The sequence below is a fragment of the Vidua chalybeata genome, chromosome 27, assembly GCF_026979565.1.
Source record: "Vidua chalybeata isolate OUT-0048 chromosome 27, bVidCha1 merged haplotype, whole genome shotgun sequence".
NCBI classification, from domain to species: Eukaryota; Metazoa; Chordata; class Aves; order Passeriformes; family Viduidae; genus Vidua; species Vidua chalybeata.
In genome coordinates this window covers 5,946,399-5,964,468 of record NC_071556.1, presented here as the reverse complement: position 1 = coordinate 5,964,468, position 18,070 = coordinate 5,946,399, and the positions used below count along the sequence as shown (strand labels likewise).

Below are 18,070 nucleotides of genomic sequence, written 5' to 3'. Positions count from 1 at the left end.
CTCAGGGAAGGAATCCCAGGGGATTGCCTCCAGAGGAGTGTGCAGTACACAGGAAAGTACTGGTGTTTTGGGACACAAAGCACAGCACAACACGCCCCCTCTGCATAAGAGAGTTCATGGATCAGCTAGCACAGGCTGCTCCACAACCTGCCAGTGCTGCTACCCCCTCTTCCCCCTGTTCCACATCCCACTGGAGGAGAAATCCCAAAACTCTTCTTACCTGCAGCCACAACAAATAATTTGGCAGAGAAATTATTTTTTTCCTCAGGACACCTTCTACGCTCTAAGTAAGGGGTTGTGGAGGACCCCCCTTGCTGCAGGAGGGGTTCAGACACCAGCCAGGCCTTGTGCCATCTGCCCCCAGTGTGGGTCGAGGAGAAGGGTCAGGGCAAGGGCAGTGGAGCAGAGGGAGGAAAAGGGGGGAAGACCCAGAGCTGCCATCCTCTGGATGAGGGAGCTATGGGAGATGTGCAGGAGGGCAAATCAAAACCAGGGAGAGCAGCAAAAAGCATGAAGTGGGGAGAAGGGCAAAAGGCAGAGAAACTGAGTGGCCTAAGGGACAGCAGCAGGGCAGGAGGCAGGGGCTGGGCTGGGAGCGAGGGAGATCTTACGTTTTCTTTTAATGCAAGTTCCTTTTTCTCTCTTTCTTTTGGTTGAAGGAAAGTGCTTCTGAATTAGTGATAGAAAGACGCCTCTGAAAGTAAGATGCAAAATTTATTCCAGCTGCCAGCAACACGTGCTGGTTATCACATAGCAATGTGTGTTTGGGATAGCCCCACATTCCATGGAAGAGAGGTCAATCTATGCCATCCATGGCCACCAGCTTGGGCTCAGCCAGCCTTTGGTACAAGGTGGCTCTTGGACCTACAGGTCCTTTATATAACAACCAAGAAGGAGTTTTAAATGGGAAATACTACGTTAGGAAACTGTTACACCAAAAATCCAGTAAGGCCCAGTGTCCCAGCCCCTCTCCATGCCCTGAGAGCACAGACCACTGTCAGGCCATCCAACAGATATGCTCCACCAAAGTCCTCCCACTCCCCGGCCGTGGCCCTGCTTCCCACAAAACCAAGGGACAGAACAGGGATCTGTAGTTGTTCCAAGTGAATGGAAGAAAAAATAGTCAGAAAAGGTGAAAATCAAAGGTTTCTGTGGGCTGTTCTGCAAATCAAAGACCAAATGTTTAAATGCCGACTGTGTGGATGAACCCCCAGGGCAATGGGGTGGTGCTGATTGAGCTCTGCTTGAAAAAAAAAAAAAAAACAATAAAAACCCCCAAATCAAACGTAGCAAGCAACAGATGAGAGAATGGACATGACAACTCCCCCAGGGTGACAAAAGGGAGACTTTGGAACTGGGGAGGCAGCTCCAGGACCCTTGGCGTGAGGGCCTGAAGGGGACAGTGACCACACGGCTCCCCAGAAGGACAGAGCTCTGTGACTGCAGTTATGTGACACCAGAAATGACCCCTTGTCCCGTGTGCTGGGGGGACCCAATGACCACTCACTCCGGAGCCTCCCAGCTGTGAAATTCCACTCATTTCCCACACTCGCCCTCCCTATCTCCCTGAAAATAGCTGTAGGCTGGAATCCACTCACAGGACCATGTTTATTTTTAACCCCATTTCTCAGCATCTTTAAACTGCTCCTTCCCAGCACACTCCCCTCCAGAAATCCCCCAAAGTGCTGGACACATATTTGGAGGCTGAGCAGATGCCAGGAGACACTTGGTGATCTGGCCAGGACTGTGGAACACAGAGCTGCTGCCCATGGGAATGGGCAGCAATTCACACAGAGTGGGACCCCTGACAGACCCCTCCTCCAGCACCACTCAGCCAGGGACCATGCCATCCCCTAGACTGGAGTTCTGTGATGTGGAAACCAATCCAAGGGGCCAAATCACCCAAGGAGATGCCAGACCTACCCTGTGCACTGTCACCAAACTGTATTTGGTTTTCAGAAATGGGCTGGAGGCAGAGGAGTGACACAGATCAACCCAAACCGCCATCAACAAGGGAGGAAAGCTCAGCCTAACCTGGACTCATGCTGCCTTGGGCATGTCTCACTGCTCCCACCTGCAGCAGAAGTCACTTGGAAGAAAACAGTTCTGCAGAACAGCAGAAACCCAAACCAATCCCAGATTTTTGTCCCCTGTCATGCAGGAACAGCTGCATTCAGGGACAGGCTGGGGTTTTTTTTGGAAGCTGCAGGAAGGAGCGGGAGCAGAGCCTCACTCTCTGCTGAACGGGTAGCACAAGTCCTGCTGCTGACTCGCTCCTGGCATAGGCAGCTCTCCTGTTAGCTGGGAACAATGGCCACACAGCCAGGACACTGGTCCTGCTTCATACGTGAGTGAAAAGCCAACACGGGTGGATCCTCAGACCACTCCTCCCACCCCCTGCTCCACTGACACCACCTCACAGCATCATCCCAGCATCTGCCATCATAGTAAATTCTCTTGCTCATTTCTTCTGTGTCAACAGCCTCACTTTCCAGAGCCAGATCTACACAAACTTCCTCTGAGCTATAATTCTGGCTCTCTTTCTCACAATTCTTTTATGTGTGGAAGTAGGATCAGGCTCTTCTTGTAACTTCAAAATCCAGGATGTAGTTCATATAGTCCCACTGAGGATGCAGTGCCTCAAGGACCCACCTGAGTGTCCCCCTCTGTGGTACAGGGGGAGGTGACATCAAACTGCATTTGAAGACCTGCCAGTGCTCTGTGCCCCAGGGAAGAGCTTTCCTCCCACCCCTCCGGTGTCCCACACACCCCATAAAGGAAAACAGGGATTTTTAACTCACTCTGCAGCAGAGACAAAGCAGTTGAGGCGCCCATCGTTCTCGTCCAGGACCTCCCTGGTGCGAGCCTCTCCCGTGGACTGCAGGCCGATGACAATGCACTGTGAGGACATAAGTGATGGGGGACACGAGGGACGGCACAATGAGGTGCCAGGGCAGCTGCACTGCCACAGGCTCGAGGCATTTCCCATGCCCAGGTATCTCCCCTTGGCCCCTGTTCCAGGTAAGTCCGTGCTGGACCCATAGCAAGGCTCCTGAGGACGAACCATCTCTCAAATCTTTCAGCATCAACACCCCCCTGTGCTGACCCCACACAGGGGGACTCTGAGCACAGAACCTCACTGACTGTGCTAGGAAGTTTCTGGCTAAAATCTCTAAGGTGCACCCAGACAGAAGAAAGGACAGAGCTGTACTTGAGGTAAAGGGTTTGGTACCTCTTCTAGAATTGTAGAATTACGGATTGGTTTGGATTGGAAGGACCTTAAATTCATCTCATTCCAACCCCCTGCCAGGGACTGGGACAATGTCACTAGACCAGGTTGCTCCAAGCCCTATCCAACTTGGCCTTGAACACTGCCAGCTTGAACATCACCAAGAATCCCTTCCCAGCCCAGGCTGCCCACACAAACAGCAGGTAACACCTCAGGAGACAAGAGAGCATCATTCACTGGGAATATTCTAAGAAACTCAGCCACTGCCCTTCACTCTGGAGAGAAATTCAGCCTTAAAGAGGTTTGGACTGGCTGCCAAGCTGAGCAATAATTAAGTCCCTTTGGTTGCAGATGACACAAAACCCCAGGTGAGGCTGGTGGGTGCTGCTCCCATACCTTGTCCCTGGCCAGCTCCTCCTGAGCCAGCTCCACGAGCCGCCGCACCTTGGCAGCGATGCAGAGGTACTTGAAGAAGCGCTGGTGAGCCGACCAGAACTGACCCCACAGCGACTTCCGAGACTCCAGCCCGATGCAGTCGGCTGCCTGCTGGAACACCATCAAGGCCTCTGCCCACTGCAGGTAATACCAAGAAGAATGAGTTAATGTAATTCCCACTGTCATTCCTGCCATGCAGGAGGTGATCAGAACAGTCTGAAGGTTGATAATCTGATTTAGAATCAGTGTGCATTGGGCTGAATGAACACTGGTCATCCTCTCCATCAGCATGATGCAGCTCTGGTTTGCAAACATGGAACTTCCAAATAGAAGCAAAAAAGTCTAAGTTCTTTTATTACATCAGCTGAGCATTGTGTACCTCTTTTCCTTCCTACATTTGAGGTCATGGCCACATTTAGGGGCCTCACACCCTCCCACATACTAGTGGCTGTGCCCAAAGCATGGTCAGACCTCAGCCTCCCACTACAAGGGGCCCAGCTCACCAGCTTGGCTGCCTTGTCATAGACAGCCTTGTACTGCTCGTCCAGAGGGATCTCCTCAATCCTGAAGGTCACCCCAGTGAAGCTGAGCTGCCGAGCAATGTACATCCCACTGACCTTCATGTCCATGGCCACGATCTCCATCGCGCCGACTCCCCTGGGAGAGGACAATAGTTGTGGGACCCACCTCAGAGCTCCAGCTCTGAACCCCAGCTGTGGGTCCAGCTTTGGAACCCCAGTTGTGAACCCCAGCTGTGGAAGCCCAGTTGTGAATCCCAGCTCTGAACTCCATGACTGTATGTGACAGCTGTGAACCCCAGCTCTGAGCCCCAGCTGTGGGACCTTCCCTCTGGTCTGGGGCAGCACAGGGTAGGTGCCTCTCCAGAACCAGCCCCACCCCAGCTCATGTTGCCCACACCATCCTCGGGCACTGCACCACTTCCCACACAAGGCCCCTCTGTGCACAGGGCTGGACAGGACTCACCTCTTCTCAATCGCGTGTAGGAACTCATCGAAGGCTCGGAATGGGGTTCCCTCGCCCCAGATGCCCAGGCGGCTCATGTAAATCATGTTTTTTGGCTCCGAGGCACCTGTTAGGACAGAAATCAATGTCAGCAAACTCACAGCACTTGGGAATAGTCGTGACTCAAGTGAAGAGACCTCTGAAGAGGTTGTCATTTGCCACTGTGCCTTTGGAGACCTTTCCAGACATTGCCCTCCCTACACTCCATAGGTAAACATCACAAAGCAGCTGGAAGAGCTGGCCAGGAACTGGAGAGAAATGAATCTGACCCACCAAAAAGTCAAAAGTAACATCAGTGATGGGGCTTGGGGCAGATCTCAGCACGCTGAGCTCCTCTCTAGCCCTGCAGCACCACTGGCCTCTCTTTACAGGATCTCACACACACTCACACCTCAGGGTGCTCCTTCAGGTCAGAGGGGACCTCTGTCACTCTCACACCCACACTGTGGGCAGAGCAGCTCACCTGTGGCACTGGCATAGACAACCCTTGCTCGAGGCAGCTTGTTCTGCAGGTCCAGCACCGCTTTGCCCATTTTGGTAGAGCTGGCGTTTTTGGCTTTGTGGCATTCATCAAACACAATCTGAAGGGGAGTGTCAATTAAGGAAAAAGGATCTATTTTCATCCAGAGGATGGGAGCAGACAGAAAATAGAACCTAATCTCCTCCAAGCAACTGAACAACCTGTCCCAGTATCAACAGGACTGACTCATGGCCCACACATGGAATCTGCTGGGTTTGCCCAGCCCTGGGCTCTTCAGACCCAAAGTCATCCACCCCTCCCTCTTCCTTCACCTCCAAGGTGTGTCTTATAATACTAAGGGAGAGGAATGCTGAAAAGGTTAATCCCAGCTGCTTCTTCCCCTCCTCCTTCCTCCTCTTAACTGCATTCCGTGGGGGGGGGGGGGGGGCGGGAAGGAGGGGGAGAAGGAGGAGTGTGGGGGATTCCTGTCTCCCAAAGGCACTGGGCTGCTCCCTTGACTTCACATGGCCCCAGGCTCTTTGTTCCCTGCTGAAGCACAATTAAAAGCAGCAGTTCCTCTCTCTCTCCAGTTTTTGTCTCGTTTTTTTTAAGGATACAACTCCCTCAAAGTTTTCCCTGCACCACTCCAAAATCTGTTTTAAGCGCGTCCTGTGCTGTCCCCCAGCCTGGCTTTCACCGATCAGCGCCGAGTAGGTGGCAAAGAGGACTCCTTCTGAGGTAGCTGTGTCACCGTATTTAATCTGCAGGAAGAAGAGCAGGAGCACACACACACTGTGATTGCTGTCTCCAGCATGTCACACCCATCCCTGCCCACATTCCGTGCCGCCAGAGTGCTGCAGCCCATGCTGGACACACATTCCCACTCTGAGAACAAATCCCAGTCCGAGCTCAGAACAGGCAAAAAGCTGTTGGTAGCTGATGTCTTCAGCATTTGTGTTTGGCACTGAAATATTGTGATGACAGGAACTGTAAATGCCTGGAGAAGTGTCCCAGCCAATGTGTCAGCACATCTGGAAGCCTGCAGTGAACTGTGGGGACCGTGCGAGGACAAAGATTTTCTGGCAAAAAAAAGTGCTTCCTTTTTTTAAGCAACAGTTTAGAGTCTTTCATTGCTTTGACCCTTCCTGTCTGTTTTAATTCCTTCTAGAGAACCATTTTCTCTTTGACCAGGTGAGATTGTTGCCTGTATCGCTGCCATGGGTCCCACGTGCAATGAAGTACAAGGGGGAAAGGCTTGGTCCCAAGCTGAAGAAAGTTCCATTTCAAGTCTTTTGGGGCTGAACACAAAATCCCTTTCAATCTCTTAGTGGAGCACACTCAGAGGTGTCAAACACCTGTGGTTTCTAGGACTTTGTAAAAGCTGGTTGTTCAATACCATTAAAACCAGAGGAGAGGATTTAAGTGAACTGGAAGACTCTGGACAGAGACTCGACCACATGCCACAACAGACACCAGTCCAGGCATCTCTGTTCTCCCTACAGCTTTAAGAAGTGATTCCATGAACCAGCACTGGGAAAGGCTGGCGCAGGAGAGCAGAGCACATCTCACAGAGCTGTTCCCTCCATAGGATTCCTTAGGAATGGTGAAGAAGGTTCCAGTTCTGCTGTACTTGCGCTTGCCTGCAGACACTTCCCACTCCCTGCAGGGAATAGCTCTGTGCTCCCTGTGCAGCTCCACAATAAAAATAGCTGGAGCCCCGAGTGGGAAGGGCTGGCTGGGAGGAGGGAACAGAGGCTCTCCTGCTGCCTGAGCCTCGTCCTGCTCCACATGCTCAGCCAGAGCCCCCAAGTGCCCCTGGGAGTTGATTCCCAGAGCAGCAGTGCAGCTCCTCTCCTACCTTGTTCAGAGCATGCACAGGAATGTGGGAGGCCTCGATGTCCTTCAGGTCCCTCTCAGCATCATACTTGAGATCATTGGAGACACTGAACCTGTGAAGGAGATGTGGGGTGGTTATCTCCTCCTGGGGCTGCTTATCTCCCCCAGCATTTGGGGCTGGGTATGTCCCTGGGGAGTCTGGGCACACAGTGATTAACAGTTCTGATTAAGGCAGGAGGAGCTGTGCAGAGTTTTCACATCTGCCACTGCCCACATCCCCCAGCATGAGATCTGACAGCCCATCTGCCCCTTGGCACAGGCTGTGATCTGCAGCAAAGCCCCATATTCCTGGCTCTGCACCCAGGAAGCCCAGGAACAACCCTCCACGACTCCAGGGAGAGCAGGGCCAGGCTTAACATCTCACCCCAAGGAGCACAAAACCTGCTATTTCACAGTGACTCATTCTCCAAGCCTGCTGCAGGGGGAATATTCCCATTTCACAGGCACTAAGAGGTGGAAACGACTTACCCAAGGCCACAGCATGACTCAACTCTAAAGCCAACATCAGCACTAAAGAATTCCTTACTTCCAGATCCAAACTAACTCCAAGGTCTTACGGGAAAAGAGGAAAAAAAAAAAAACAAAACCAAAAACCCAAGAACTTACCACAGAGCTTTTTTCCTCCCTTTAAGATAATTTTCAAAGATGATGCCTGCAACAGTCCTGCCCTTCCCGACTCCAGCACCGTCCCCTATCAGAAACCCAGCTCGCTGCCCATTGGGCAATAAAACTTCATGTTGCTGCAAAATCAAGAACAGAACTGAAAATTAAATGAAATTTGCCTTGGCTAAGAGCTCTGATGTGAGCACCACTTAACCCTTTCACACATCCCATAGATGCACGTGCACCGCTCAGCCAAACAACAGCATGAAAGGTCAGGAGTCATGATCAAGGTCACAAGTGGCAGCTCATGGAAAAGCCCCCCCCAGATGTAAAACTCTCTGCAAGAAAAGTCCAGGGTTCTTGCCTCTTTGGGAAACAGACCGCACAGAAGCTCCTGGCTTCAAATAATCCTTCAGAAGGCATTCAAAATGCCAGAGGAGTTTCATCACCCAAATTACAAGCCATTTTAAAACATACGTGAACACCTGTCCCTGCAAGAGGCATTTTCCTTCAGGTGTGAGACACCTGAGGTGCAGGAGGTACCTGGCAGGCGTAGATGATGGCTTCCAGCTGTAGTGCAGACAGGGAGCCTTTGTCGGCCACGGAGCAGGGCAGGGAAAGGCTGTAGGTAATGTCAGGTGGGGGGACGCTGGACAGGGTGCTCGTCTCAACCACCAGGTCAGGATGGTGCTTCCCAATCTTGGCTGAATGACAACAGAACACAGGTCAGTCGAGGTCTTTACTCCCAGTGGCACCTCAGAGCTCATCACCCAGCCAGAGCCCAGGGCACTGTAGAGTTCTCCCTAGAAAACCACAAGCCTGGGAGGTGCCACAGCAAACACACGATTAAAATAGGTTGGTCCACAATGGAGTGAACAGAACTTCCCAAGGCAACACTCACACTTTGAAGGGATATATTCTGCATATGTCTCCGTCTGCCCCAACTCTTCTGTTTCTTCCTCCTCACCTTCATCTTCTTCCTCTGCAGGAGCCTGAGACTGAAGAAAACAGCATTGACCCAATGTTAATGTTCTTGCTGAGCTACAGACATGCATAGTGCTGTGTCCAGCCTCAAGCTGCCACTGAAATCATCCCCCAAAGCTACAACCCCCCTAAACACAATCCATCTCATTCCCAGACTAAGGAAAGCCATCAGTGGGAGCCCACCCCAGGGGCTGTAAAAGCTGCCCAATGCCTGGTTCTCACCAAACTGAGGAAAGATGTTTGCACCACTTTTGGCATGGGCTGTGGGGTCATGTGAACCCTGCCCAACCTGCCCTGAGCAGGCACCTGGCCCAGCTTTACACCCAGCACTGTGCCCACAGCAGAGAGCAAAGTCCTCAGAGCCCAAAGTGTCCCTTAACACAGCAAAGCTCCCCTCTGGCAAGTGTAACACACTTCTGGGAAAGGGCAGGGACTTGTGCCTGTCAGAGCTTCTTGTCTCACTCCGTCTGAAGGGAAAAAGGTCAGAACTGCTCCCCCCAGCACTGAGATGTCACCAGGAACATCCCACTCTGGCCAGCATGGCTCTCACCTGGTAGCTGATGAGGAGCGGGGTGCTGGGGACAGCAGGAACGTGGTCACTGGAGCTGTTCAGGCCAGGGAACGGTGTGCTGGCTGAGAACAGCTGCAACACAGAGGGTGCAGGTGAGGAAGGGCAAACATGGAGATGCACCAACAAAGACCCAAAGTGTCCAACACTGTGATTCCTGGACCATGCAGCTTGCCAGGAGAGAGCTCCCAAGATACTCCGGGCTGAGGAGATCCTTTGTCTGCTCCCACACAAACAAATTCACCCTGGAATTTCCCAACAGAGAGCAAGGTCAGGCCAGCAGCTCGTGGCATCCAAAGCAATCAGCAACTCCAGGAGCAGCACTACTCCAAGTTTACAGCCTGTGCAGAGCGCCAGGCTCAATGACAGACCCATGCTCCACCAGAGCAGAGAAAGATGGGAAGGTCTTAGGCATAAACACTTCTATTTTTAAATAAAATTTAAGAAAAATAAAAAGAAGAAGGAATTAAAAACCCACCCTCCATTCCTGGAAGCCTGAGTCAGAATTACCAGAAGGAAGCTGGACAGAACAAGTGTTTTCAGTGCCAGCAAATCTGGAGAGCAGGTGAAACATCCCCACCTACAAATCCAAACTCATTTTGGTCTCAGACAGGAGAAAGGCCAGGAGCTGCTGGAAGGGCAGGATGTGTACTCGCAGCTCCAGCAGCAGGAAGCGAGTGCAAGGCTGAGTTTGCATCACAAAAATCCTCAAAGTACAAACCTTTGCTATCCTGACCCAGCTTTGGCACTCAGCATTCCACCTCGGGAATTGCAGAGGAAGCAACAGGAACCTTGGCATTCGGGGCATTTGAAAACCATCCACACAGGTGAGAATGTGCTGTGAGGGCCAGAGCAGGGGGGAGCAGGAGCTGGAGTGGGAGATGGATCATCCACCTGTACAATTCCTGCCTTTCCCTACCCTCCCTCACCTCCTGGTTTGATTTTCTCCTCCCTCTGTGCTAAGGACATCCAGAGAAGAGAAACACAGATCCATGACAGCGCAGGGCTGGAAATAGGAGAGAGACCGACAATTGCACAATCACAGCCTCGCTCTTACTCCACTTTTTTCTTCTCTGCATTATTCTCCATTTTGTCCCACCTTGCAGTGACTTCCCTGGGAAGGGAATCAGTCCCACGTGGCTGCCAAGCCAACCTCTCTCTGTGTAAATCCCTTCCCTGGGTTCTGAGCTGGGAGAAGGCTGCTCACATCTTGAACATACTGTGAATGAGCAACAAAAAACTGCATCAGCAGCTTACAAATTCCAGTCACAGGCTTCAAAGGCTGGGCTGTGCTTCCCAGCCTTAAAAACACTGGGAATGTGTGAGATGGATGACAGAAAACACAATGTATGACAGGGACTATTTTTAAAAGGCTATTTCACAACTCCATTACAATCAAAGCTCTTTTGTCTGCTGCTCCTGCAAATATTTCACGGAGTAGCAGCTCTGCACTCTCTGCCCATTCCTGAGTGATAAACAGAGCCAGCATCTTGGATACAGCTCCTTTCCTTGGGATAACAGCTCTCCCCACTGGCACATAGAGGCACTTCTGTGTGCAGCCCTTTCCACTTCGATCCCAAACCACCTTCAGCTTCAGCGCTGGGCACCTCAATCCAGGGATTCTCAGTGAGCTAGGAATGTTTATTTTTAAAGAGGACAAAGTACAAGGCTGTTCCTGTACCTGGGATCCACAGATGGGTCGCCCCCAACATGCATCCAGCTTGGCTCCTGGGATGTCCCAAGCATCAGAACTGTGAGATACTGATGTTCCTGCTCTGTCTGGGTCTCTGAGACAATAGTTCTAGAAAAACTACACTCCTGATAACCCAGCAGTGGACTGTGGGTCAGAACTGGCTGCACAGCCACAGATGAGTGATGTTCTGGATCATAGGAATCAGGATGCAATGTGATGGATGTTCCATCACTGTAGCTTAGTGACTGCACTGGCTGCTCAAAAGCCAAAATTCCTGCAATTCTATGGAAAACTACGATGGTGTGGTGATGTGGGGAGGAACAAGATTATCAAAGCTGCTGATATCCCACACAAGTGTGCAGAGGCCAGTGGTGAATCAAACTGGCAGTACTTTTACCCAGTGTCCCGGTACATGGTGCCACTTCCACACAAAAATGAAACCAAAATCTCCTGTCCATGAGGCACCTCGCTGACACCACCTCAGAAAATGTTACTCAGTTAAAAAACAGCCCAAAAAGCAGCAATCCCTGCCCCAACTGCCTCAGCAAACACAGATAAGACAACATTCAAAATTAGCTGGAGATTCCTTTCCAAAGGAAGTAGTTTATAAATGGAATTCCAAGGAGTTAATTGGCCTTATCTGAGCCCAAGAGCTCAGCAGGACACAAGGGTAGAGGGCAGAGCATGAGGAACATCATGGGTTAGGGACAAGGAAGAGGACAGGGACAAGGACTCTGCTGGAGATCCTGCTGTGGATCACACAAGTCAGTCTCACACTTACACAACGTTTATTTCTCCCTTGTTTTCTTCATACTGGATTTAGAACAGCATTTCCCAGTAAGTTTTTGTTTTCCACTCCACAGACACGGAACTCCAGGATTTTCTAGGCATTGAACGTCTCAACTAGAGTTCACATGATTGGAAAGAGCCCACCACAGAACCATTTCTGCAGGGATTTAGGCTTTTACATAAAAACCCAACAATAATATGAGAACAGGGGCAATGTGGCTCCTCTGTCTTGGGGGATGCATCTGCTCTCCAGCATTTTTAACCATCCAATTTGCAAGCCTGGGATGACTGCAGCCATTTCTTGCGTTCCAATAGCTCAGCTCTCTTCCTGCTGCCTCAAACTGCAGTTCCAACTGGTCTGAGGCTTGCAGACCGCTCAGGGAAGCACAGTCAGAGAAACTGAGCACAGCAGAGCCTCAAAACGTAGCAGTGACTACCCCAGTTGCCTCCTGGGGTAGCCACTGTGGGTGTTTTTCTCTCATTCTTCCTAAGAGAGTGACCTACAATGGAAATGTGAGGCACAGATGGACAGGCACTGCAAGAGCTGAGACCCAGATCCAGTGGATGTGGATGATGTGGCTCCAACAACCTCCAGAGCCAGCCGGTGCCTGTGGTGCCCATGTCAGTCCCCCAGCTGAGGCAGAGCAGAGAGCAGAAGGCTGGTGAAAATGCCCAAAAATGCCACAATCAGGTGATGCTGAAGGACTGCAAGGAGCTCCTGCACCCCAGAAAACTCTGGGATGTAAAAGTTTGCAGGGACTTGCACTCACAAAGTAAACACAAATGGTGAGTCTTGAGACAGTTATTTAGTCATTGTTACTCAACTATTTGCCCTGTTGAACAAACAAAAGGTGCTGCTGTGGGGGGAAGTTAATGATCCATGTCAGGGTAGTTTTCCTGGAGTCCATCCCTTCAGCACTCCTGAGTGCCCTGGACCTGCTGAATGTTTTAGGGATAGATCCTCCACAGGATGCACCTACCTGCTATGGTTGCCAGGAGAAAGAGCTACTGCCTGCACTGCACTCTGCAAGAGTGCATGAATCCCTCTTGAGAGGGGATTCCCTCCTGCTTCCAGAAGACTTAACACCACTTCACCCCTTCCCTCCACCAGTGAAGTTGCTAACAGCAAAATAACATCACCACACCTCAAACTTCACCTGAAGGAACTGGGTTGGTTTCTTAATTCCTTGGTAAAACCGCTATGGGATGAAGCCTGAGGTACCTCCTGTCTGTTGGGAGGATGCGAAAGGAGCAGCCCCTACCTCGATCTGGTTCTGCTGTGGCGTGTTCACATCCCATAGTGTTGGCACATGGTTCAGGCTGTCAGCGGGCAGGAAGTCCTTGGGATCTGCGATGTCCGAGAGGGAATCCGCGGGGGACGAGAAGAGGGAGTTGTTGTTGGAGAGCTCATCAAGGTATGAAGAATCCTGGAACAGAGGCACGGCCATGGTTGGAGGAGGCAGGATGAGACCAGAGAGCTCCTTCCTCACTCACCCAGCAAGTTCTAATTTCTTTCTGCTCAATGAGCGTCTCCGTTGCTTTGCGCTCCACAGATCCCAGAAATTAACCTGGAACTGAGGACACACTCCGTGGTGCTGTTTGAAAATCTGTTTCTTGAAAAAGCAGGAAAGGCCCTGGCCAGGAGTGTGGGTGCATGGTCAAGGCTGACTTGGGCTGTGCACAGCACCATGGACTGGGAGAGAGAGGAGCATCCAACAAGGCATCGCTCAACTCCACTTTGTGCTTGATTAAAAAAGGTTGCTGAGGGGTGCAAAGGCTTTAGCTTGACCCCAAAGGACTCAAGGATTTCATTCATGTGCAGGGGCCCCCAGAGACCCAGCTACACTTGATCACAGCGTGGCTGTTTCACTGCAGTTTCCAGTGCAGCACTACCTGGAGCCTGTGGGAAACATCCCTCTCCTCCTGGCAGGTTCTGCACACACGAGGCTGCCAGGAGCAGGGGAAGGAGTGCTGGTGTCACCTGGATTTGAATCTAGGTAAATCCAGGCAGATCTAACAAACCTCTTCCCAAGGGCCAGCCCCAGCTGGGACAAGGAATGTGCTTCAGCAACAGGGACCAGGCTCTGCCCTTGCTCTTCTTCTGGTGACTGGGCTGGATGGTTTGCAACTCTTTTATTTCGTGCCAGCCCAGTGATGCTGTTGGTTTGAGTCACACAGACTTTGGCTCAGAAAGAGCCATCAATCCCCTCCCTAATATCAAGCCCATGTCTGGTTTCCCTATTTCAGGTGGCAAGAACCAAGAGCCAATAAGCACTTCTTGCTCTGCATTCTTCACTGTAGCACAGACCCTGCCCCTTCCCCAGCTCCATCCCATCACCTCAGCCCTCCTCCCACACCAAATAGCGTTTTCAAATTTTGTCAAAGCAGAAAAACTTTGCTGCTATTTAAGAGCAATGTACTTCCAGCACCAAACTCCAGCACTCAGGTCTGGCAGGAGATGAACCTCTGTCTGAAAGGGAAGGGCAAATGGACCAACAAGTCTGTCTTGGTGGCCCTAGAGATGCTGCCAACACGGGTGGTTCCTCACAGCTGTGTCAGCACAGCCCAGCCACAGCACCAGGGTAACCCAACAGGCTGCTGCCAGTGGAGCCAGGGGCTGGTACAGGAGGAATCACTGCTCACTTCCAGTAAAGGGCCAATTTCCCACTACGGGCAGAAAGGCAGCCAAAGACTCTTAAAAGTCACTTAGCCCTGTGTGACATAAACCCACGAGCAGCTGAGCCTGCTTCAGGCCAAGAGCTGGGTCAAGGCCCCCCCCAGCTGCTATCAAAAGTTATGGGCTTGTAGTGTTTAAACCACTGGGAACACGTTCCTTTCCCCTTCTTCCCAGGGATGTCTCGTTTGGCCAGCGTGTGCCCTGAAGCCATCAGTGCAGGTGCTGGAAGCACTCCAGCAATGGCAAGTGTGATGTGGGGAGTTTGGATTCCTCGGTTACCAACTAGTGGATCTAAGGAAGAGAGGGCAGCGCTTCCTGGGCAGCTCCTGCTCCTGATATTTCTGTGGCTATTTTAGGATTACCCAGAAATCAAGACATCCAGAGACTGAACAGGCACTTGGAATTAAGGGATCCCTGGACTCCCTTTCACACTCGAGAAAGCAGAAGAACACTTGGGTGGTCTGGCCATGGCCAGAGCGAGTAGCCTGTGCAGGATCCAGATGGTCCCAGATCCCACCCATTGCTGAGACACTTCCAAGCAGGGTTTGTTCACCTGCAAAGGGCACTGACAGAGGCTGGGGAAGGAGGAAACATCTGCACACCCATGTCATGGCAGGGGAGGCTGTGGGGCAGCACAAAGTGGCCATCGGACTCCCAGCAATAGGTAAGGGATGGGCTGGAATAGCAACAGGATATGGGAAAGCCTTGTGACCCAACCCAAAACATTCCAGCAAACGTCACCCAGACCCTTCCATCCCCAGGGAAGACTCCAGCCCCACCACTGGGCTGAACTGGGGAGAGGAAACCAGCCTCCAAGGGAGGACAATACTTCTCCTGGAAGTGATGCAGCGATCCCATCCTCTGCCAGCATTACGAGGCATTAATCACAAACTTCCAGAATATCTCATTTGTCTTAACTAATTGCATTATCTAAAGAGCACTAAAGTTAATCACCTGCCAGCTTCCCCACCCCAAGAACTTCCACCACCACTACCTCTGTAAATTTACCAAACCCAGGGTAATTGTTTAACACAAGGCCACGGATAACCACAACCAGTACAAACCATGCCTGGACTAATCACACCACTCGTTTATCTGCTGCAAACGGAAGCAGCTGCCTTGGTGACCTCAGGGAAAAGGAAGGAACATCACCTCAACCAAAACCCATGGTCAGGGTCAGCTCAGGCACTGGGGTTTGAAACATGTAATTTTGTCCCTGTTTCAGATGGATTAATCAGAATTTAAGTTTTTCTCATTAGAAACATGAGGTTCTACAGTAATAGCACTTTTGTTTCAGTGGAAGTCGAATTTCTGCACCAGATGGAAGTTGTTCTGACAGGCAGGATCTTTATTTCAGATACTTTTCTGCAACTGTTTTTTACATAAAATTCCTGGAATTCAGCATCTCTGTGGCATCCTCTGGACTGGTCCCAGCAGGTCCAAGCCTCTCCTGGGCCAAAGACCCAGAGCTGGAGGCAGAGCTGCAGGTGGGTCTCAGAGCAGAGAACAACCTGATGCTACAGCAGCACACAGTAGTCCTGTTATTATCCCAAAACTGAGATTATGACACATTATCTCCCTAGAAAAGATCAGGAAAAAAATCAAGGTACCCCAGCCCAGACACTTGATCTTTCTCCAAGCCCCTGGCAACAGCTCAGCTCCCTCAGTCAAAACAAAGTGTTAAAAATAATGAAAGAACAGGTGAAGTCTAAATACAGACAGAACAAGCATCCTAACAATATTTTTTTCCATCAAGCCATCAATAGAAATGGTTTATTTTCTCACAATCCAGACACTGAGGAAACAGTGTCTGCAGAGCAGCTCTGGATGACTGCACTGCAGAGCACTCAAGTGAAGAGGGAGTTTTATTAAAAACCCAAAACCCTAGCTATACATCCAAACACACACCCATAATTACAGCCACACTGCCAGCCAAGAGAGATTTGGCACCTCAGAAATCACAGATTAAGCAAATTATTATTCAGGAGTGACCAAATCAGCAGCTGCAGATGATCACTAAAATCTTGCAGCTGCCAAACATTAAAGTCTGTCTAAATTTGGGACAATAAACTGACAGTGTGGAGGGTTTAGCTCTGGCTGGATGGTGCTCCCCTTGCTTCCTGCACCCCACATTAACTTTGGAAACAAAACCCCTCAAAGCCATCACACCTACACAAACACACGGTTCAATCCTCAGAGAGCTCCTTCCCTCCAAATTCTACACTCAGCAACTGAGTTCTGACTGACTGAATAGCATCCAGGAATGCAGGTTCCAGCAAAACAGAAATCACATCTTTGGGACAAAAAAAATATCTATTCCCGGTACCCAATGTGGAGAGGTGTCACTCCCAAAACTCTGCAGCCACTGCACAACTCCCAGGGAGCAACTGCCCTGGCGACCAAACACATGAGGAATTCCAGGAGGAGGAGGAAAAACCCAGGAAAAACGAGGCTTTACCTTGTAGAGAGATGGGAACTTCAGCCAGAACTGCATTTGGGACATTTTAGAGCAGCATTCGGGGGGCTGTCGGCGCGGGAGGCAGCAGCAGGGGGAGGGTGCTCAGCGGAAAGTGAAGAAAGGTCCATTCACAGCCAGGGCTCATCGGGGGGCTTTAAAAGCCAACATGCTAGCAGCCAGAGGAGGGAAAATGGAGACTCAGGGCCCGGTAGAGCCGTCCTGTGCCCAGAGATTTGCATAGACTGTTTAGTCACGACGAGAGGGCTCTTACTTCCTCTAAGTCCAGGGCTGACTTTCAGGAAATGATGCCTGCTTGGTAAGTCAGTGAAATTACTGGCAGTGCGAGGAGAATTACTGTACGTGGTGTAATCCAACCACAGAGCACAGTAAACAGCGCCGGGCTCTGCAGAGCCAGAGGGCTCCGGGCTCCCTCTGCTCCTCTCTCTGGCCACCCAAAGCCAGACTTTGTCCCCCTGGCAGCCCCTGCTCTGGGCTGGGGGTCCTGCCTTCCTGCCCCTACCCCCCCGATTTCAGGGCTCAGGTGAAGTGGTGGTGTCCCCCCAGGAGCCATGTGCTCTCTTTGTCTTTGGTGTCTGCCCCACCCCAAATCGTGCCTCTAGAAATCCAAAGGAGTGGCCCATTCTCTTCCCTTTCCTCCCTGGATCACTGTTAATTCCCAGAGACCGTTGCCTCCTCTTTCCAAGGATGTCCCTTTTAACTTTAACAGCTTTGATAAGAGAAATAAGCAAAATCTGTGGTGGGGAAGAGAAGAAGGCACACAAAGGAACATCTGAAAGGGATGTAAACTTAATGAAGGTCTCCTCCAATACCACTGGAGATTAAAGGCATCATCCAATGAATCACCCTCCAGAAAATCCCTGGGAACTGTTGTGTTTGCTTTGGGTGCAAGAGGCTCCTGTTTGCTTTTCCCTGGCAGGGCTGGTGGCAGTCCCAGAGCTGGGCTCTGCCCGTGGGGTCAGTTCCAGTTTGCCCAGCAAACCCAGCAGTGCACGTGCTGGGAATGGGGAGAGAGAGGAGCCCTGACTGCTCTGAGTCTCCCCATCCCTGCTCCCAGTCCTTCCAGGCACCTGCGGCATGGCTTCAAGGGAGCACAGCTCATCTCTGTTCCACGTTTGAGGTTTGAGCCAGCGCTCGGTGCCTGCTGCCGTGGCTGCCACTGCTGAGGCAACTCCTCATCCGGGAACAGCTGGAAAATCCCATCTTTATCAGGCACTTCTCAGAGCTTTGGAGTGAA

The 18,070-nt window shown here is 51.2% G+C and overlaps 1 protein-coding gene across 13 annotated transcripts in view; it reads right to left on the bottom strand.

Annotated features, from left to right (window-relative positions):
- Positions 1-18,070, bottom strand: part of SBNO2 (strawberry notch homolog 2) — a 51,554-nt gene that overhangs the window by 9,853 nt on the left and 23,631 nt on the right. For 12 of the 13 annotated variants that reach the window (XR_008434974.1, XM_053965594.1, XM_053965593.1 and 9 more), the window contains 13 exons: positions 12,943-13,107; positions 9,181-9,273; positions 8,548-8,644; positions 8,190-8,350; positions 7,650-7,783; positions 7,006-7,096; positions 5,765-5,908; positions 5,151-5,268; positions 4,649-4,754; positions 4,168-4,321; positions 3,626-3,802; positions 2,802-2,899; positions 612-694 (listed from right to left, as the gene is read on the bottom strand). Coding sequence is in view for 12 of the 13 variants with exons in the window: in XM_053965594.1 (XP_053821569.1) it covers positions 612-694; positions 2,802-2,899; positions 3,626-3,802; positions 4,168-4,321; positions 4,649-4,754; positions 5,151-5,268; positions 5,765-5,908; positions 7,006-7,096; positions 7,650-7,783; positions 8,190-8,350; positions 8,548-8,644; positions 9,181-9,273; positions 12,943-13,107 (1,621 nt within the window). In the remaining variant the exon portion in view is untranslated. Of the gene's footprint in view, positions 1-611; positions 695-2,801; positions 2,900-3,625; positions 3,803-4,167; positions 4,322-4,648; positions 4,755-5,150; positions 5,269-5,764; positions 5,909-7,005; positions 7,097-7,649; positions 7,784-8,189; positions 8,351-8,547; positions 8,645-9,180; positions 9,274-12,942; positions 13,108-16,815; positions 17,030-18,070 lie in introns of those variants that run through there. The other variant, XM_053965599.1, reaches the window with a different exon arrangement.